This window comes from Nomascus leucogenys, chromosome 2 (genome assembly GCF_006542625.1).
Source record: "Nomascus leucogenys isolate Asia chromosome 2, Asia_NLE_v1, whole genome shotgun sequence".
Classification (NCBI taxonomy): Eukaryota; Metazoa; Chordata; class Mammalia; order Primates; family Hylobatidae; genus Nomascus; species Nomascus leucogenys.
The window spans coordinates 81,591,866-81,614,160 of record NC_044382.1 but is presented as its reverse complement, the minus strand read 5'-3'; the positions used below and the strand labels follow the sequence as shown (position 1 = coordinate 81,614,160).

The window sequence follows — 22,295 nt, the reverse complement described above, 5'->3', positions numbered from 1 at the left end:
AGAGACTGCACCCGGTTCATGTTACCCTGTTGATGAAAAACTTTCAGTTGGCTCCCATTAGCCACAACATAAAGTCCAAGTTCTTTTTTTCTGAGATGGAGTTTTGTTCTTGTTGCCTAGGCTGGAGTGCAATGGCACAACCTCGGCTCACTGCAACCTCTGCCTCCCGGGTTCAAGCAATTCTCCTGCCTCAGCCTCCTGAGTAGCAGGGATTACAGGCAGGCGCCACCACGCCCAGCTAATTTTTGTATTTTTAGTAGAGATGGGGTACACCATGTCGGCCAGGCTGGTCTCGAACTCCTGACCTCAGGTGATCCATCCGCCTTGGCCTCCCAAAGTGCTGGAATTACAGGCGTGAGCCACCGCGCCTGGCCCCCAAGTTCATTTTAATGGTATTTATAACTCTCATGAATCCAGCAGTGCAATATTACATTATCACTCATTGCTCCATTTCCTGAAATCTTTCTGCCTAAAGAACATATGTATTTCCTTGACTCTAGACTTTGCTCAAGCTATGCCTTCCAATGACCCCTGCTCCCCCAACTCCCTGCTGCCCATTACAGAAGAGTTCCTATCCCTGTTACTGACGAATTCCCATCCATTTCTTAGGGACTAGTTATATCCCACCCCCTCCAAGCTGCATGAACTCACTTGAGACTACAGCAGTCCACAGTCATCTCCTCTCCTTTAATTCTGTCCATATACCTCATTTGGTATGTAATATACTACTGGCAATACTGTATCATGTATTCACTCAACAAATACAGAATTCTATGGGCCAGGTACTGTGTATAAAAAACTGAAGAAGGAAAATTAAATTTTTATGTGCATATGCAAGGATTTCCTCCTATTAGGGACACCAGATGGGTGTCCTACAGAGTTTCATACATGGTCTGTATTTAGTAATTGTTCTTTCCTCAAATCCCAAATCACTTTGTCCAAATCTCTATCACTTTGACCTTATGTGAATTGTAGAAAGGATTGTATTGAAATTGTAGGCTTTGATTGTAAAGGCATCTTATTTACCTACTAGATTATAGGGGCCCTGGGACCAGGATTCATATCTGATTCATCTCTGCATCTCTCACAAAGAATGAGACATAAGTAGAGACCCAGATACCTACTGAATGTTTGAAAGATATTAAATGAAATGTCTCAGTGAATATGGACAGCAAGACTTCCTTACACACTGGGCCCTCAGTGTTTAAGAATGTTTTAACGTGTTTCTTTGATATGACTTCATTGTAAACATTAAGCTTAAGAAATTTTTTTTTTTTTTTTTTTTGAGATGGAGTCTCACTGTCGCCCAGGCTGGAGTGCAGTGGCACGATCTCAGCTCACCGCAAGCTCCGCCTCCTGGGTTCATGCCATTCTCCTGCCTCAGCCTCCCAAGTAGCTGGGACTACCGGCACCCACCACCACGCCTGGCGAATTTTTTGTATTTTTAGTAGAGACGGGGTTTCACCGTGTTAGGCAGGATGGTCTCCATCTCCTGACCTCGTGATCCACCCACCACCGCCTGCCAAAGTGCTGGGATTACAGGCGTGAGCTGCCGCACCCGGCCAAGCTTAAGAAATATTTAGACCTTCAGCAGTTTCCCAAAAAAGCCACTTGACGCTTGAGTATAACATGAATCACTTGAGACATCTAACAAATCAAGAGTTAAATAAGAACAAATACTACATGTAAGTATAAAATTATACAGAGCCCAAAAGGTAAGTAATAGCTTTTGACAGACAATATGATTAATATACCTTTGAGTAACTACCCTAAACATGGAGCTAAAGCAGGCACCAAGAATAGATAAGAGACATGGTACCTGTCTTCAAAAACGAGAGAGGATAAACAACACAAAGCAGCAAATACTAAATTAAAAATCAAGGCAGGCCAGGCGTGGTGGCTTATGTCTACAATCCCAGCACTTTGGGAGGCGGAGGCGGAAAGATCACTTGCATTGAGGAGTTCATGACCAGCCTAGGCAACATGGGGAGACTCTGTCTCTACAAAAAAAAATTAAAAAAAAAAAAAATTTTTTTTTTTTTATTAGTCAGGCCTGGTGGCATGCGTCTGTAGTCCTGCTACTCAGGAGGCTGAGGTGGGAGGACTGCTTGAGCCTGAGAGGTTGAGACGTCAGTGAGCCATAATCATGCCACTGTACTCCAGCATGGGTAAGAGACTGAGACCCTCTGTCAAAAAAACAAAAACAAAAAAAACAACCAAGGCAGTATGAATTCGGAGAAGGAAACATCAATGAAGGCTGGAATAGTATAACAGAACTCAAGGTAACTGTGGGGCTGAAAATATCCCCTAAGGGGAACTTAGAAGCCAAGTGTAGAAATCCCTCCCCAACTTCCCAGCACTCTAGAAGGCCGAGGTGGGAGGGTTGCTTAAGTCCAAAAGTTCAAGACCAGCCTGGAAAAAATAGCAAGACCCCGCCTCTACAAAGAAAAAGAAAAATTAGCCAGGCATGGTGGTGTACATCTGTGGTCTCAGCACTTTGGGAGGCTGAAGTGGGAGGATTGCTTGCGCCCAGGAGTTCAAGACCAGCCTGAGTAACATACCAAGTTCTCATCTCTACAAAAAATTTAAAAATTAACAGGGCATGATGCTGTGTGCCTCTAGTCCCAGCTACTCAGAAGGCTGAGGTGAGAGGATTCCTTGAGCCCAGAAGTTTGAGGATGCAGTGAGCTACCTCAAAATGCAGTGAGTCATGCCTATGCACTCCAGCCTGAGTACTGAGTGAGACTCTGTTTCAGAAAGAAATCCCTCCCCAACCTCAAATTCCGTGACCTCTTACATACGAAATGCCTCTTATATACTTATAGAAAAAGGGTAGAACTGAGAGATGGGAAGGAAAAAGGGAGGAAAGGAGGACGGCAGAGCTGGAGAGGACGTTTTTGTACTAGAGCACTGGGGAAATAAAAACTGAAGGAAAGCAAACATGGGCCCCTGTAAAGGTTTTCTTTTGAGGGATGAGGGTAGGGTTGGAAGAAAGAGTATTTACAAAGTAGTCGAATAAAAAATGACCTGCGTTTGAGCCCAGGCATTCCAGGTTGCAGTGAGCTATGGTCACGCCACTGCACTCTAGTTTGGGTGACAGAGTAAGACATAGTCTCTAAAAAAATTTAAAAAAAAAATCAAGTTTGAATACTGATTAATGGCAAGAAGACAAACTGCTAGATTATTTTAACAGTTCAGGAGACAGATAATGAAGATGTGGACTATGAAAATAGCACAAAGAATAGAAAAGACAACTTCTGGAAGAGCACCGTCCTCAAATAACACCTCTCAGCAGAAACCCTGGTGAAAGTGCTCCAAGTGGCCAAGCACTACCCTAGACATCAGGACATCTGAAAACAGGGTCTTCTGGCAGATCAGAACATAGTCAAATTTCAGAGGCTTTCTGGTGGGAAGGGCACAACCTTTCTCTCAAGGGCCATACTTTTCTAGTTTATTCCTAGAAGGTTAGGGTTGTAAGTCACCATAGTGTTTAAAAAAAAAGAAAACAAGAAAAGGTTAGGGTTGGATGGTACAGAAGAGCTAGGGTAGTGGTCCCATTAATATCATAACTTCCTCTTACCAAGACCCATTCTGGCCCTAAGGAAACAGTTAATAGACAAGGCTTCTGAGAAAAGAAAAAAAATCAAGCTATTCTCCTAATACAAATGAAACTTGCAAGTAAGTGCCTCTGGCTGGGTATGGTTCTCCCTGTAGTCAGAAAAGAGATGGCTGGGGACTCCTGTGATGGTTTCCCTATCACAAATCTGTTAATTTGGTTCCTGTGATCACACTTCTTTCTTTCCTTTTTTTGAGACAGAGTCTCACTGTCACTCAGGCTAGAGTGCAGTGGTGTGATCTTGGCTCACTGCAACCTCTGCCTCCTAGGTTCCAGCGATTCTCCTGCCTTAGCCTGGCACCACCAGGCCTGGCTAATGTTTGTATCTTTAGTAGAGACGAGGTATCTTTAGTAGAGATGGGGTATCTTTAGTAGAGACGCCACACTTTTTTTTTGTATACTGAGTAACTTTGGACTGTATCCTAGTTACAGTGATATTAATATGTTGCAAAAACTTTGTATTCTGTTAGGTTCCTCTGACAAACACTGATGTTTTTTCTTTTTAAAAATATTTTTAAAAAAGGAATTTTAACATTTACTGAATACCTCCTATGTGCCAGACAATATGGTAAGTACTTTTTAAATATAATTCTATTGACTTTTAAAAAAAATTTTTTTTTTTTTTTGAGACTGAATCTTGCTCTGTCGCCCAGGCTGGAGTGCAGTGGTGCAATCTTGACTCACTGCAACCTCCGCCTCCTGGGTTCAAGTGATTCTCCTGCCTCAGCCTCCTGAGTAGCTGGGATTACAGGCATGCACCACCACGCCTGGCTAATTTTTGTATTTTTAGTAGACCTGGGGTTTTGCCTTGTTAGCCAGGCTGGTCTCGAACACTTGGCCTCAAGTGATCTGCCTGCCTTGGCCTCCCAAAGTGCTGGGATTATAGGCATGAGCCACCGTGCCCGGCCCTGATTTTTTTGGTTGTAAGTTTGTCTGTCCTGGTAAACAGTTAACTTGGCTGAACTCGAACTCCAAATGCCAAAACTGAAGTTCAGTTCTTTCAGTCTTACCTGAGCTGCTTGGAGTCTGACCTATGAATATGCAGTTTAAGGGTCAATCAGATATTTAGGTAAACATTATAGCTAGAATTTAGGGTTCCTTTTTTTTTTTTTCTCTCTCCTTTTTAGGACTTTTCCCCTCCCTTTCTAGCAGCTGTGATCACCCTGAACTCTGTCCTTTGGTTCTCTAAGCCAGTGGTACAGAAGATCTTCTATTAGGCTTCCAGTCACCCAGTGAGCAGAGTGGGCCTTGCCCCCTATCTTAAAGCCATAATAGGAACATTGCCTAGTGCCATTTCCTTCACCTAAAGGGAGAAACCCCTCCAGTATGTTTCTTCTTTTTCTTTCTCGCTGGTGCCTTTAGAAAGCTGTTTTTTGTATTTTGTCCAGAGTGTATAGTTATTCGAAGGTACAGTATTGGTCTGACAGAAGCTACTCAACCACTAACCAAAAGCAGAAAGAAGTGTACATCTTTGAAAATAGAATTCCATTTATTTTTAAATAGTCTACTCAGACTGATCTTTTTCGGTATGTCTCAATTAATATGATGTTGTTGGTAAGACAAGTATATAGTATCTGACAAAAAACCACAATCAGGCCAGGCACAGTGGCTCACGCCTGTAATCCCAGCAATTTGGGAGGCCAAGGTGGGCAGTTCACTTGAGGCCAGGAGTTCGAGACCAACCTAGCCAACATGGTGAGACCCCATCTCTAGTAAAAAATACAAAAATTAGCCAGGCATGGTGGCTCACTCCTGTAATCCCTGCATTTTGGGAGACTGAGGCAGGCAGATCACTTGAGGCCAGGAGTTCAAGACCAACCCGGCCATGATGAAACCCTATCTCTACTAAAAAATAAAAAAATTAGCTGGGTGTGGTGGCACATGCCTATAATCCCAGCTACTCGGGAGGCTGAGACAGGAGAATCATTTGAACCCAGGAGGCAGAGGTTGCAGGAAGCCGAGATCACACCACTGTACTCCTCCCGCCTGGGTGATAGGAGGAGACTCTGTCTCAAAACACAACAAAAACAACAACAGCAACACAAAACCACAATCATGTTTACACATGCTCTCTTATTTAATCTTCACAACAACCCTGTAAAATTAGATGTATATCCTCATACTACAGATGAGAGAACTGAGGACCTAGAGGGAAAGCTTACCAAATAACAATGTTGTTCATAATAGTAGTACCAAGCAGAGCTTCTTGCATCCCTTGGACCTCAGCAAAAGTTAGTATAGTCTCCTCAGGAGGCATCAAAAACTGGTTTTCTTTGCCTCTGCAATTAAAACAGTATGAAAAGTCAGTACTTTGCACTAAAGCAGTTTCTAGGTAGCCCTTCTCCACACTGTTGAACTATGCGTAATATAAACTAACCTAATACCAGGAAAAAAAAAATCTAACCCAGAAAACGTGTATACTAAACTTTCTACAATGAACATATATTACTTTCATAATATCTACTTAGATATGCTGCAAGCACCTCAAATTCATTACATTCAAAATTAAACTTGTTAACTTTCTCTATAAACCTTTTGTTTCTTTCTGCATTCCTATCTCAATGAATTGCATCGCCATCTAATGTCCAAGTTTCAGGGTTGGTCACCACTCAAGTGACCACCTAGACCGGGAGGAGACAAGGATAATATCCACGTTTCGAGCTTGGTCACCACTCAAGTGACCAACCCTACCATGTTGATGTTCTCTCTTTCCTCTCAATCTAGTCAATCACCAAGTCCCAGTAATTTTATCTTCTCATCTCTCAGAAATCTGTCTGCTTCTTCCCATCTCCACTAACATACTCCTAATTTAAGCAAACAGTTATCATCTCTTGCCTCGATTACTGCAACAGATCATGAATAAATAAGCCAAAGTTCCCTGCCCTCCATTTTTAGAAAAGACAGATGAATAATAACAATGAAGTGTAATCGAAAAATAAAAATAAAAATAAAGTGTTATGAGTATATGATAGAGAAGATGCTGTAAGTTCAGTTTGCAACATTTTGAATGTGAGGTGTTCCCAATATGTCTAATAAATAGGTCTGCAGGTCTAGAGTTCAAGAAAGAGCTTAGAGGTAGAAATGTATGTTTGCAAGTAGTCAGCACCAAGATGGTCAGTGAAGCAATAGACACCAAGTGTGTGGAACGAGGAAAGGGTCTAGGACCTTAAGGTATTTCTATATTTTAAAAAATATTTGTGTGTGTGTGTGTGTTTAAGATTAGGTCTTGCTCTGCTGCCCAAGGTGGACTGTGGTGGCGTGATCACAGCTCATTGCACCCTTGAACTTCTGAGCTCAAGTGATCCTCCCACCTCAGACTCCCTAGTAGCTGGGACCACAGGCATGCTCTGCCATACCCAGCTAATTTTTAAATTTTTTTGTAAAGATAGGGTCCCGCTATGTGGCCCCAACTGGTCTTAAACTCCTGGCCTCAAACTTCTGCCTTGGCCTCCCAAAGGGCTGGGATTATGGGCATGAGCCACTGTGCCCAGCAGAGGTATTTCTAACATTTAAGGGACACACAGAGATTTCAAAGAAGACTGAAGAACAAACTACATTTGCTGAGCCTCTCCCCTTCTTTGACTTCATCACTGACATGTCTGGCTTCCACTTCACTAACCTGCTTCTATGTCATAACCTAGTGTTGATGCCATACATGCTTATATTACACGCACAGCACAGAAAAACAAGATCCTAGTGACCCAACTTTCTCTGAAACCTGTGATAAAATCATTCTTCATCTAATAGTTAAAAATCAATCAATGCTTTTCTTACCCTCCATCTTCTGCAAACGTCATGACTTCTACTTGTTGATCAGAAAGGGTCCCACTGCTACTCACTAGCCTCCTCTTTGTCAGGCCAAGCACAGCTTTTATATTTCCAGACTTCAGTAGTACTTGCTTTTCACTTTCATCATCAGAGGAACAAAGCAATGCCCTAAGCCAAATATAAGGAAAAACAGGGTGATGTCAGGAGTAACCCTTTAATATTAAAGGACTAGGTTCACTTTTGTTTTTTTTTTGAGACGCAGTCTTGCTCTGTCGCCCAGGCTGGAGTGCAGTGGCGCAATCTCGGCTCACTGCAACTCTCCCTCCCAGGTTCAAGCGATTACCCTGCCTCAGCCTCCTGAGTAGCTGGGATTATAGGCGCATGCCACCATGCCTGGCTAATTTTTCTGTATTTTTAGTAGAGACGGGGTTTCACCATGTTGGTCAGGCTGGTCTCGAACTCCTGACCTCGTGATCCACCTGCCTCGGCCTCCCAAAGTGCTGGGATTACAGGCGTGAGCCACTGTGCCTGGCCTTTTTTTTTTTTTTTTGAGACGAAGTCTCACTCTGTCATCCAGGCGGAGTGCAGTGGCACGATCTTAGCTCACTGCAATCTCTGTTTCCCGGGTTCAGGCAATTCTCTTGCCTCAGCCTCCCGAGTAGCTGGGATGACAGCTACTCGGGAGGCTGTAATCACCCGCCACCACACCAGGCTAATTTTTGTATTTTTAGTAGAGACACAGTTTCACCACGTTGGCCAGGCTGGACTCAAACTCCTGACCTCAGCTGATCCACATACCTCGGCCTCCCAAAGTGCTGGGATTACAGGCGTGAGCCACTGCGCCCAGCCTAGGTTCACATTTTAAATAGAAACTTCAGTCAGGGATGTCAATCTATTGATTTTTTTTTTTTTTTTTAAACAAATCTCTCTCTCTTTAGATCTTTCAGATTCTTTCAAGACTCAAGCCTAGGTTATTACCTGCACTCAAAACCAGCTGACAGAGACAAAGATGAAGGAAAAACAAATCACTCCTTGGGAATTACATACCTGATCTCTCTGATTTCCAAATTTCCCAAAGCTACACACACGAGATTATACACATCAGGGACTGGAACTATCTGTAATACTGGAACCTAAATAAAACAAAGCAGCCAAAAATTATACTTGGTTGTTTCATTTTTGTTTAATCCAGATTTTCCAAAATTTATCACATTCTTTTGTATTCTCACTGTACAGGATAATTTTCATCATTTAAAGGCTCAGAAAACACTCTTTTTATTAGCTGTAAATCTAAGTAAACTATATGCATAATAGTGCTTACTGAGCATTTACCTAACGCAATGTATAATTCTAACAATAGGGAAATAATTGGGTATAGTCTGGCATGTGAATGAAGAGAGTATTTATGCAGCCATGTAAAAGTATATCTATGTTCACTGAACAAATATTTATTGGGCACCTCTGTGCAAGGCACAGTGTTAGATGTTATATATATCTGGAGAGCAAGAATGAGGTATATGCAAGTATGAAGACTACAAAACAAGGAAATTTTTTTTTTTTTTTGAGATGGAGTTTCACTCTTGTTGCCCAGCCTTGAGTGCAATGGCACGATCTCAGCTCATTGCAACCTCCACCTCCTGGGTTCAAGCAATTCTCCTGCCTCAGCCTCCTGAGTAGCTGGGATTACAGGTATGCACCACCACACCTGGCTAATTTTTTTATTTTTAGTAGAGACGGGGGTTTCACCATGTTGGTCAGGCTGGTCTTGAACTCCTGACCTCAGGTGATCCACCCACCTCAGCCTCTCAAAGTGCTGGGATTACAGGCATGAGCCACCTCGCCTGGCCAGAAAAATGTTTATACATATGGTGAGAAAAGACAGATCTAAAAAAATTTTTTTTTTTGAGACGGAGTCTCGCTCTGTTGCCCAGGCTGGAGTGCAGTGGCGTGATCTCGGCTCACTGCAAGGTCCGCTTCCCGGGTTCACGCCATTCTCCTGCCTCAGCCTCCCGAGTAGCTGGGACTACAGGCGCCCACCACTGCGCCCAGCTAATTTTTTGTATTTTTAGTAGAGACAGGGTTTCACCGTGGTCTCGATCTCCTGACTTCATGATCCGCTCGCCTCGGCCTCCCAAAGTGCTGGGATTACAGGTGTGAGCCACCGTGCCCGGCCAGATCTAAAAATTTTAAGCACACTAAGATTGCAAGCATGTAAGATGTATATGATGGTGGAAAAAGACCAGAAGGAAATACACGTAGAAAAGAAGCAAAATAATGACTTGGTGAAGGGCAAGGAGTATAAATATCAGCAAGTGTCAAAGTCAGAATAGACATAAAATTCTAAGCTCCTCCAACAGGTCTAGTGTAAAAACCCATCTCTAGGCTGGGTGTGGTGGCTCACGCCTATAATCCCAGCACTTTAGGAAGCCAAGGAGGGTGGATCACTTGAGGTCAGGAGTTAGAGACCATCCTGGCCAACATGGTAAGACCCCGTCTCTACTGAAAACACAAAAATTAGCTGGGCGTGGTGGTGGGAGCCTGTAGTCCCAGCTACTCGGGAGGCTGAGGCAGGAGAAATGCTTGAACCCGGGAAGCGGAGACTGCAGTGAGCCAAGATCGCCCCACTGCACTCCAGGCTGAGTGACAAGTGACAGAGTATGACTCTGTCTCCAAAAAAAAAAAAACAAAAACAAACAAACAAAAAAAACCCATCTCTAGATAAACCTGTGATCGGCTGGGCATGGTGGTTCACACCTGTAATCCCCAGCACTCTGGGAGGCTGAGGCAGGTGGATTGCTTAAGCCCAGGAGTTCAAGACCAGCCCAGGCAACATAGCAAAACCCTGTCTGCATGAAAAATATAGGCCCAGTGGGGTGGCTCACACCTGTAATCCTAGCACTTTGGGAGGCTGAGGCGGGCGGATTGCTGGAGGTCAGGGGTTCAAGAACAGCCTAGGTAACATGGCGAAATTCCGTCTCTACTAAAAATACAAAAAAATTAGCCAGGCATGATGGTGGGCGCCTGTAATCCCAGCTACTCAGGAGACTGAGGCACAAGAATCCCTTGAACCTAGGCGGCAGAGGTTGACAGTGAGCCGAGATCATGCCACTGCACTCCAGCCTGGGTGACAGAGCAAGACTCTGTCTCAAACAAACAAACAAAAAATTTGTGATAACGCAAATAAAGCGGATGTTAATGGTAGAGTCTAAAATGGTGGGTATATGGGTGCTCACTATACAACTTTTCTGGATGTTTGAAACTTTTCATAATAAAATGTTGGGGAAAAAAACCTCATCTCTGTTCTGCCTTGCATGGTCATAGCTCCCAAGTTTGGTAAGCTGCCCATCTACATTATCAGGCAAATGGCTGCAAAGATCTCTTTCAGCTCGAGATTCCCACTTACCTCTGTGAAGTGCCAGGTATAAAGTTTTTCCCACTGCCAAGCATCCAGAGCTTTCCAAAGAGAAACTACATCTTCACAAGCAGTTATGATACATGGCTCTTTACAACCGGCTCTCTCCCAAAACATGGCACTCACATCTACGGAACAGGAACCTGAAGGATTCTGACACAATGGCAACAACAGTTCTGTTAAAGTGGTACTCGAGGGCTGTTTTTTGCAAAGCATAAGTATGCAAAGTGATGAATTATAATTCAATGAAACAGTAGGTATGTAAAATTTAAGTCTTATACAGGTGAAAAGAAAGAGCTTTGTGGTTCTTATGTACCTAAAAAATTGCCTATCAAACTTACATCATGAAAGATTTTATTCTTTATTTTATTTATTTTATTAATTTTAATTTTTGGGCTTTTTTGGGACCGAGTCTCACTTGATCACCCAGGCTGGAGTGCAGTGGTGCAATCTCGGCTCACTGCAACCTTCGCCTCCCGGGTTCAAGCAATTCTCCTGCCTCAGCCTACCAAGTAGCTAGGATTACAGGTGCCTGCCACCACACCCAGCTAATATTTGTATTTTTAGTAGAGACAAGGTTTCACCATGTTGGCCAGGCTGGTCTTGAACTCCTGACCTCAAGTGATCCATCTGCCTCGGCCTCCCAAACTGCTGGGGTTACAGGCGTGAGCCACCGTGCCTAGCCCGTGAAATTTTAAAATGTATAGCCCAGATGGAATAAATTCAGATATAACCACAAAAAGATATCCTGTAGAACTTATCCATTTGAAAATCAAACATCCTAATGAACCACTCATGGGCTGAAACCACAGGTTTCAATGTTATTCCTCGGAGGAAATAACACTGAAATGACATACATTATACTATCTACTATTATGACCAAGGGAGCACTATGTATCCAAACCACAGAGCATGGCCAAAGCAGTATTTCCAAGAAAATTTGGAAATTTCCAAGAAAAATCATAATCACAAAGGCATTTATAAGAAAACAAGAAAGATTAAAATCAAGTAAGCATGCAGCTCAGGAAGTCAGTACAAGAACAAAATAAGAACAATAAAAAAACAGTAGGAAGGAATTATTTAGTTATCCTGTTTATTATAAAAACAGAAATAAATGAACTAGAAAACCAAACAACAACAAAAAGACACAACCCAATTAATAATCAATACAACCAAAAACTAGTTTGTTTGGAAGACCCACGTAATGGCCAAATCTCGAGTCTAATGTAGAAAAACAATAATTTTAGAAATGGGAGAATGGGGAAGACAGGCTTAATTGCATATGTACAGATTTTAATAATCTATAAGAAGTAACTTTTAACCTACAAATTTGAAAATATGAATGAAATAGTTGATTCTTTAAGAGACTAAGTTATTAGGACACTGGGCATGGTGGCTAACGCCTGTGATCCCAGCACTTTGGGAGGCCAAGGCAGGCGGATCCCCGAGGTCAGGAGTTCAAGACCAGCCTGGCCAACGTGGCAAAACCTCGTTTCTACTAAAATACAAAAATTAGCAGGGCGTGGTGGCGCATGCTTGTAATCCCAGCTACTATGGAGGCTGAGGCACGAGAATTGCTTGAACCTGTAGGCAGAGGTTACGGTGAGTGGAGATTGGAGATTGCCCCACTGCACTCCAGCCTGGGCAACAAACTGTGTCTCAAAAAACAAAATAAAAATAAATTATTAAAATTGACTCAAGAATAAATTCCAAAACAGAGCATAGGTATTACTATGTATCCTTTATAGAAAAGGAATCTGGGGGCCGGACGTGGTGGCTCACACCTGTAATCCCAGCACTTTGGGAGGCTGAGGCGGGCGGATCACGAGGTCAGGAGATTGAGACCATCCTGGATAACATGGTGAAACCCCGTCTCTACTAAAAATACAAAAAAAAACAGCCAGGCGTGGTGGCGGGCGCCTGTAGTCCCAGCTACTCAGGAGGCTGAGACAGGAGAACGGCATGAACCCAAGAGGCAGAGCTGGCAGTGAGCCGAGATCATGCCACTGCACTCCAGCCTGGGCGACAGAGCGTGACTCCGTCTCAAAAAAAAAAAAAAAAAAGAAAAGAAAAGAAAAGGAATCTGGGGCTCAGAGGTTACACAATTTGTCCAAGGTGACATAGCCAGTAACTGGGAAAACTTTATGTGGATTTGAAGTGCTTTCCTTCACACCAGTGGTTCTCTGGGAGAGCTTCTGCACCCCCATCTTCACCCCTACCCCTAGGACATTTAGTAATGCTACATTTTCAGTTACCACACTACACAGAAAAGATTAACCACTAAACTGCTCCCCATTTTCTTATAAATCACCATAAATGATTCTTCTAGAAACATTACACCATTTGAGTAGGAGAGGCATGAATAACTCTCATTTCACTCTCTGTCAAAATGCCTGAGTTAGATTTATTTTATTTTATTTTTGAGACGGAGTCTCACTCGCCCAGGCTGGAGTGCAGTGGTGAGATCTTGGCTCACTGCAACGTCTGCCTCCCGGTTCAAGTATTCTGTTCCTCAGTCTCCCTAGTAGCTGGGATTATAGGCGCCCACCACCACGCCCGGATAATTTTTGTATTTTTAGTAGAGATGGGGTTTCATCATGTTGGCCAGGCTGGCCTCAAACATCTGACCTCAAGTGATCCACCCGCCTCAGCCTCCCAAAGTGCTGAGATTACAGGGGTGAGCCACCGTGTCCAGCTCCCTAACTTAGATTTAGATATGAAGTTCAGTTACTTAGCCTAAGTTGTTCTTGCCAATAGGTTGGCATAGAAACTTCAAGAGGAGAGCTCAAAACATAAACAGAGGTAAATATTGGGAAAAATAACCAATCCAAATCTGTTTTTCTGAATCTGTTTACCAATATCTTTAATAGTATTAGAGAACAAGAAGCTGTATGACCAAATTCTTTTCAATTCATTAAAGTTTTCATATGTAAGACACAAGACACTGGAAGAGAATATTCTTCTGACCTTTAACTTTGAAACCAATTGTAGGTTGCCTCGGTTTATGCTATCAGAAGCAGGAAGCTCTGCTGTTTCAGTCTGTGAAAACAAAAGTCACATCATTAGTCTACACTTTATGTATGTCTGCCTGCATTACCCACTCATCAAAATGTCTACTTCATATTGTCTTTATTTCCTCTTATAACAGCAGCAAAGCTCCAAATGCAAACTGTTTCACTGATAACAAAGAGAATAGGACCTCCCATATTTAAAAGAAACATTTTAATGAACCTTAATTTCCGCAGAATGAACTTAATGATTACAATGAAGTCATATCAAAGAAACATGTCAAACCATTCTTAAACATGGAAGGCCTAATGCGCAAGCAAATCATGCTGTTTGGCCGGGCGCGGTGGCTCACGCTTGTAATCCCAGCACTTTGGGAGGCCGAGGCGGGCGGATCACGAGGTCAGGAGATCGAGACCACGGTGAAACCCCGTCTCTACTAAAATACAAAAAAAATTAGCCGGGCGTGGTGGCGGGTGCCTGTAGTTCCAGCTACTCGGAGAGGCTGAGGCAGGAGAATGGCGTGAACCCGGGAGGCGGAGCCTGCAGTGAGCCGAGATTGCGCCACTGCACTCCAGCCTGGGCGACAGAGCGAGACTCCGTCTCAAAAAAAAAAAAAAAAGTCATGCTGTTTACATTCACTAAGGCATTTCATTCCTTCAGAGAAAATTTCACAGAGGAAATGGATTGTACCTGTTCGACGGAATGTTTATGCAGCTCCTGGCATGTGTTTCTACAGAGCTGATTTTCTTTAAAAGTGAATGACTCAATGGGTGGAGGTGTTCCTGGCGGGACAGAGTCACAATCACAGGTAGGTTGTCCTTGCCTGCCTGACACTTGCAGGGTGGTATGTGGTTTTGCTGGGCTGCTTGAACTGTCGAATTGTTTACTATCACTGGCAAGACAGACTGAGTCTTTCAAATGAGCAAGCTGGGGTGTGCAGCAAGTTCGTCCAGTGACCTCTGTAGATGCTTTTTCATAGGAGCCTTGAGGGCCAAAGGCTGGAGTAGTACCTAAGATGGGGAAAGCAGGTGAACACACGTCTGCGGTAGGCCTGTCATTATCCTCAGGCGCAACCGTATTTAAAGGAGTATAAAGTAATATGGATGAAGAAAGGCCTGTCTTTGTACTGTGGCTTTGCGGGTTTGGCCTTTTGGGATGTGATTTTCCTGGTAGAACAATAAGGTCCTCTTCTAAGTCCTCCATTTCTGTATCCATGCGTTTAGGACTCAGTTCCTCTGGAAAAATACAGGTTCCCTCTTTAAGATGTCCCTCTCCAAACATTTTTGATTCAAAGGGCTCCACTGGTTTTTCTGAGCAGGACTTCAGTTTTTCAAGCTTAAGAGGTCCAAAGTCTTCATCAGGTAACTGAAAGTCTGTGATACTGAGAAAAGACAGTAGTTGCTTTAAACTCAGCATACCATCCTTATGAAATGGAGCCGTGAAAGCATCATCATCCAAGGATAAATAAGCACTATTACTCCAAGAAAGGGAATCCTCTTTTTGATGACGACTTTTCTTCCCTGAAGAAGAAAAATAAGTCACAAAAATAGTAACAAAACCCAACAAAACAATCTGTTTCACTGATGACAAAGAGAACAGGATCTGCTAGATTTAAAAGAAACATTTTAATGAACCTTAATTTCCCCAGAATGAACTTAATGTTTACAATGAAGTCCTATCAAAGAAACATGTTAAACCATTCTTAAACATAATACCCAACAAAGAGTGAGCTTCTAAACTCAAATATACTAAAAAATGTTCATTACTTTTCCCATCCATGACTCAGAAACTTGGGTGAAGGGTTCAAACAACGGTCATGAGTTAGTGATTAATTAGCAGCTATTTTTCTGCACTACCCAAAACAGTGTATTGCTAGCCAGGTATGGTAGCTCACAGCTGTAATCCTAGTACTTTCAGAGGTCAAGGTAAGAGAATTGCTTGAGCCCAGGAGTTCGAGACCAGCCTGGGCAACACAGTGAGACTGTCTTTAAAAACAATAAATAAATAAATAAAAATTAAAGAAAATAAGGCCAGGCATGGTGCCTCACACTTGTAGTCTCAGCACTTTCAGAGGCCGAGGCAGGCAGATCAGTTGAGGTCAGGAGTTCAAGACCAGCCTGGCCAACATGGTGAAACCCTGTCTCTACTAAAAATACAAAAAAAAAAAAAAAAAATTAGCCGGGTGTGGTGGCGGGCACCTGTAGTACCAGCTACTCGGGAGGCTGAGGTGGGAGAATGGCGTGAACCCAGGAGGCAGAGCTTGCAGTTAGCAGAGATCGCGCCACTGCACTCCAGCCTGGGCGACAGAGTGAGACTCTGTCTCAAAAACAAAACAAAACAAAACAAACTAAACTAAAAAAATTAGCTGGGCATGGTGGTGCACACCTGTGATCTCAGCTACTCGGGAAGCTGAGGTAGGAGAATCACTTGAACCCGGGAGGTGGAGGTTGCAGTGGGCTGAAACTGCGCTACTGCACTCCAGCCTGCGCAACAGAGCGAGATTCTGTCTCAAAAAAAAAATAAATAAATAAAACCAAACCAAACAAAACAGTGTATGGTCAACAGTATAAATAAATAAATACATAAATAAATAAAACCAAACAAAACAGTGTATGGTCAACAGTATTAACCAGAAGGGACTGAGGACAAGTCTCAACTCAACCACTGATCTGCAGTGAAACCTTAGGCAAATCGATTTATTTCATTTTCCCTTTTCTCATTGTCTCTCATAAGGGAAGTGAACTAAAAATATCTACATTCTTTCCTACCTCTAAAACTGTGATTTCAACAGGCTGCCAGAGTATGGTCTACAAAATGCTGGCTCTTCTCACTATGGAAAACTTAGTCCCCTTTTTTAGCAAAGAGTAATTTACTGCTTTTTGTTTGCTTGTTTGTTTCAAGACAAGGTCTCACTCTGTTGCCCAGGCTGGCGTGCAGTGGCGAAATCATGGCTCACTGCAACCTCTGCCTCCCAGGCTCAAGCAATCCTCCCACATCAGCCTCCTGAGTAGCAATTTACCATTCAAAATGTTGCTATATCCTCAGTGATGAATGCATAAACAAACTGTGGTATATACATACAATGGAAAACTAGTCAGCTATAAAGAGGAACAAAGTACTGACGCATGTTACAACAGAAACACACCTTAAAAACATTATGCTATGGCTGGGCGCGGTGGCTCAAGCCTGTAATCCCAGCACTTTGGGAGGCCGAGGCGGGCGGATCACGAGGTCAGGAGATCGAGACCATCCTGGCTAACACAGTGAAACCCCGTCTCTACTAAAAATACAAAAAATTAGCCGGGTGTGTTGGCAGGCGCCTGTAGTCCCAGCTACTCGGGAGGCTGAGGTAGGAGAATGGCGTGAACCCGGGAGGCGGAGCTTGCAGTGAGCCGAGATCGCGCCACTGCACTTCAGCCTGGGGCACAGAGCAAGACTCCGTCTCAAAAAAAAACCAAAAAACAAAAAAAAAAACAAAAAAAAACACATTATGCTAAGTGGCCAGGCTCAGTGGCTCACGCCTGTAATCCCAGCACTTTGAGAGGCTGAAGGCAGGTAGATCACTTGAGGTCAGGTAGATCACTTTGAGGCCAGCCTGGACAACATGGTGAAACCCCGTCTCTACTAAAAATACAAAAATTACCCAGGCATGGTGGCAGGCGCCTGTAATCCCAGCTACTCAGGAGGTTGAGGCAGGAGAATCACTTGAACCTGGGAGGCGGAGGTTGCAGTGAACCAAGATTGTGCCACTGCACTCCAGCCTGGGCGACAGAGTGACACTCCATCTCAAAAACAAACAAACCCATTATGCTGAGCAGCCAGACACAAAAGGTCACATACTCTATGATTCCATATATATGAAATACCCAGAATAGGTAAATCCATAGAGATAGAATGCAGATTGGTGGTTGCCCAGGGATGAAGTAGGGGGTGAGGGGAGAGGAAATGGGTAGCAGCTGCTTAATGGGTATGGGGTTTAGGGGTGATGAAAATGTTTTAGAATGAGATAAGGTGGTGGTTGCACAACACTGTAAATGTACTGACTTGTTCACTTAATTTAAAATGGTTAACTTTGTTATGTAGATGTCACCTTGAGAAAAAAAGTTTTTAAATGTAGCTGCAGGTTACTACAATTATAGCAGACTATTTCAAACTACTGGCTGGGCCTGGTGGCTCACGCCTGTAATCCCAGCACTTTGGGAGGCTGAGGTGGGTAGATCACCTGAGGTCAGGAGATCGAGACCAGCCTGGCCAACATGGCGAAAACCTATCTCTACTAAAAATATAAAAATTAACTGGATGTGGTGGTGGGTGCCTGTAATCTCAGCTACTCAGGGGGCTGAGATGGGAGAATCGCTTGAACCTGGGAGGCAGAGGTTGCAGTGAGCTGAGATAGTGCCATTGCACTCCATCCGGGGCGACAAGGGTGAAACTCTGTCTCAACAACAATAAAAAAACCTACTGTGTAAAAAACAGTATTTCTAGATTACTGGATTGCCTACTTTTTGATGATTTTGTATTCTTGTTCGCTTAAAAGATGATGAAAAGTCACAATTATTATTTTTGGATTAATTAGTCATAGCTCATAGACCAAGTCCATGTCCAATGGTACAGAACAGCCTGCTACCTATTTTTGCACATAAAGTTGTTTTTTTTGTTTTAGGAACCTGGCTGTAAAATGCATATAAAGGTGCGTTGGAACACAGTCACAGTTACAAGTTGACTTTGGCTGCTATGGCACATAGCTGAGTAGTTGAGACAGAGCACAAAGACTAAAATATGTGCTATCTGCCCCATTCTAGAAAGTATGCTGATCCCTAGTTTAGAGCCACAATGAATTACCCAGATTTTGTGCTTAGTTGATCAGATATGATTAAATTCTCAGTAAATGAATTAAAAGTTTAAATTACAATGTATCCTTGCTTCCCATCCTCCAAAATCCTGTGTCCCTTGGAGGCCTTAGAGACACTGCATTAAGGCCAGGCGCGGTGGCTCACGCTTGTAATCCCAGCATTTTGGGAGGCCGAGGCGGGCGGATCACGAGGTCAGGAGATCGAGACCATGGTGAAACCCCGTCTCTACTAAAAATACAAAAAATTAGCCGGGCGTGGTGGCGGGCGCCTGTAGTCCCAGCTACTTGGAGAGGCTGAGGCAGGAGAATGGCGTGAACCCGGGAGACGGAGCTTGCAGTGAGCCAAGATTGCGCCACTGCACTCCAGCCTGGGCGACAGAGACAGACTCCGTCTCAAAAAAAAAAAAAAAAAAAAAAAAAAAAAAAAGAGACACTGCATTAGATATTTTATCCAAAAAAGTTGCTTAGGCCTTTTCATTACATGATGATTTCTAAATGAGACAGTCAGTGGACTCTTAGTCTTTTTTTTTTTTTTTGAGAGAGGGTTTTGCTCTATCACCCAGACTGGAGTGCAGTGGTGCAATCACGGCTCACCGCAGCCTCAACCTCCTGAGCTCAAGTGATCCTCTCACCTCAGCCTCTCAAGTAGCTGAAACCACAGGCATACACCACCACACCTGGCTAATTTTTCTATATATTTTTTGTAGAGATGGGGTTTCATCATTTTACCCAAGCTGGTCTCAAACTCCTGGGCTCAAGCAATCCTCCCACCTTGGCCTCCTGAAGTGCTGGGATTACAGGGGTAAGCCACCAAGTCCAACATAGTCTTACTCTAGTACACATTCCATTTTACTTCAAAAACACTTTCTGTATTAGCTGTGAAGCTTCTACCCAAATTGTGCTGAACCTGAATATGTAATATTATGTAAAACAATCAATACATTTTCCTTTTCAGTGTTGAAATGTTTCAGCTCTATTAGTGAACTCTGGCACCATACCGCCAGGTTTGAATCCTGGCTCTGTGATTTTAATTAAATTAAGTAAAGTTATTTTAATCTCTCTGTACTTTAGTTTCCTCACCTGTAAAGTGAGAATGAAAATAGATTCTACCTCATGTAGGACTGCTGTGATGATTCAATGAGTTAGTATCTGTACAACATTTAGAAAGTGCCAGGCAGGCTGGACACAGTGGCTCACGTCTGTAATCCCAGCACTTTGAGAGGCTGTGGTGGGAGGACTGTTTGAGGCCAGGAGTTCAAGATCAGCCTGGGCAACAGGGCAGGACCTCACCTCTACAAAAAATTTAAAAACATTAGCCGGGCATGGTGGCACATGCCAGTAGTCCCAGCTAGTTGGGAGGCTGAGGCAGGAGGAACATTTGAGCCCAGGAGATAGAGGCTGCACCACGGCACTCTAGCCTGGACAACAGTGAGACCCTGTCTCTTTATCTTTATTTATTTACTTTTATTTTTTTACATTTTTTAAGCCAGGGTCTCACTCTGTTCCTCAGCCTCCCAAAGTGCTGGGATTACAGACGTAAGCCACCACACTTGGCCCTGTCCCTGTCCCTTTTTAGAAAAGAAAGAAAAGGAAGTGCCAGGCAAATAGTAATTGTTAACTTTCATCATCATCATCATCATCAAACACATCTTGATTTACCCTTCACTCGAATAAGTAATTTTTCGTGCTGATATTTGTGCAAGGTGACTTCCTCCTTGGACCTGTTAACAACCGATGGGCTGGAAGTTGGCAAAAGTGGTTCACAATGATCTGATGCTGGGGTGCAGGCTGATTTTCTTTTTCCTCTGTATCTTCTACCAGGTACCTGGGCAACTGCCTTCCTAGACAAGTCATTATCTTCAGTGGGCCCAGCGGGAGAGCTGACTTTAGTTAATGAGAGAAGTTTCTGAGAAGTTCTCGAACTTGGTTGTCCTGTGCATGTGCCAGACATCCTAATTTCACTTTGGTCAGTTTCCTCATTGGAAAGGTTTAAATTTTTACTTGCATCCTTATTTTTATTTTTAAACCCTTTTTTCTTGACATCCAAATGACTGTGAATGACAGCCTCCAGGGCTACTTTCCTCTGGCAATTGGACATGCTTCGTGTGGTTCTAACATAATATTCTGCAGGAAACAGAAGGCCTTCAAGCATTGTGCAAGAATGTTTTTCTGCAGAAAGAGGAGAGGTTGCTTCCAGGCTAAGACTCTTAGGTTGACTTAGAATCTCATTTTCCTGAAGATTTTCATTTCTGCCTTCAAGAGCGTCACTGGGAGATTTTAAAGATTTCTCTGTTTGATTTTGTTCTTTTAAGTTTTGGTTTTCATTTGCTGGTAAGTTATTGTGAGTGAGTTCATTTAGAGAACATGAAATATTTGCCTCTAAATTAGAACTTGTGGGCAGTTGGCCACTTTTACTTATAGCTTTACTTACAAGGCGGTTATCTGTAGAGACAGTCATTTTTTTGCCTTGTGCCTCCAAACTTACAGGTGAAGTAAATCTAATGTTTTTTAGGCCGTGAGTAGTAAGTTCACTGCTACCTTTAAGAGGAATGTGTTCAAGGTGCTGACTACTACCGCTATCTGATAGAGTCTGTAAAGGAACTGTAGTAGCCCTGGTGAAATTAGGTCTTCTTAGGAATGTATCAACACCTTTTTCTGGTTGAGCAGTTGGTGGAATTAATACACTGTCTTCATTAATTTCTGTAACTGGTTCTGGAGAATCTGGAAGTTCAGACTTAAGACTTAAAAGGTGAGTTCTTATTTCAGTTACTGGTGATCTAGTAGGATTTTTGCTACTGATTTCTTCCTGTTCCTTTAGTCTTTTCCCAGACAATCTGAGTGAATCAGTGCCAAAGACACAGTCTCTCTCCTGTGAAATAAATGTTCTCTTCTGCTGCTTCTTTCTTCTGCTTGGCAGCTTCTGCTTTTGCTCACCATCAGGGTCACTGACCCTGTGGGGAAAATGTTCTTGGGTGTCATCTGTTCCTTGTATAGGTAATCCTCCTGGGCCATCTCCAAGGTTAAAGGACTCAGGCCCAACATCAAGTGTGATAGATGTCTTTTCTCCAGTTTCTTCATCAAGATGGGTTTTGATGTGTAACTTGTCATAAACACATATTTTATTTTTAGGTTCTAAGGAGGAAAAAAATGTATATAACATATTTTTCTTATAAAATAAAACAAAAAATACTCATTTTTAACCTATTATATATAAATACTACTAAACATTTATTTAAGAAATAATCAGTGACATTTCATTCAGGCAGATGAATTTACAGGTGAAATAAACCTATTTTTTAGGCTGTGAATAGTAAGGTCACTGTTACCTTTAGGAGGAATGTGTTCAAGGTGCTGACTACTTCTACTATCTGATGGAGTATGTAAAGGAACTGTACATGCTCCATACTGTACATATTTTTAAAAGTTCTAATTTTTTAAATTCTAATAATCTATGAAATTTTAAGTACATATAAACAAATAGCATTGTGCTAAAAATGTTTTTTAAAAGAACAGAGTATTCTTTATCACACAATCTCTTCTCTTAACTTCTAAATCTCAACTAATTTTCTATCTCATGTATTTCTTTACTTTCCCCCTTGGCTCAAGTAATTTTAATAACACTCCCATTTCAATAACCC

The 22,295-nt window shown here is 42.7% G+C and overlaps 1 protein-coding gene across 2 annotated transcripts in view; it reads right to left on the bottom strand.

Moving 5' to 3' along the window:
• The window catches only part of PALB2 (partner and localizer of BRCA2), a 35,613-nt gene that overhangs the window by 8,893 nt on the left and 4,425 nt on the right, over positions 1-22,295 (bottom strand). For both annotated transcript variants that reach the window (XM_003261673.3, XM_030799705.1), the window contains exons 4-10: positions 20,317-21,789; positions 14,496-15,325; positions 13,764-13,835; positions 10,788-10,949; positions 8,432-8,517; positions 7,391-7,552; positions 5,779-5,895 (exon numbers count right to left, since the gene is read on the bottom strand). In XM_003261673.3, the coding sequence (XP_003261721.1) occupies positions 5,779-5,895; positions 7,391-7,552; positions 8,432-8,517; positions 10,788-10,949; positions 13,764-13,835; positions 14,496-15,325; positions 20,317-21,789 (2,902 nt within the window). The remainder of the gene's footprint in view (positions 1-5,778; positions 5,896-7,390; positions 7,553-8,431; positions 8,518-10,787; positions 10,950-13,763; positions 13,836-14,495; positions 15,326-20,316; positions 21,790-22,295) is intronic.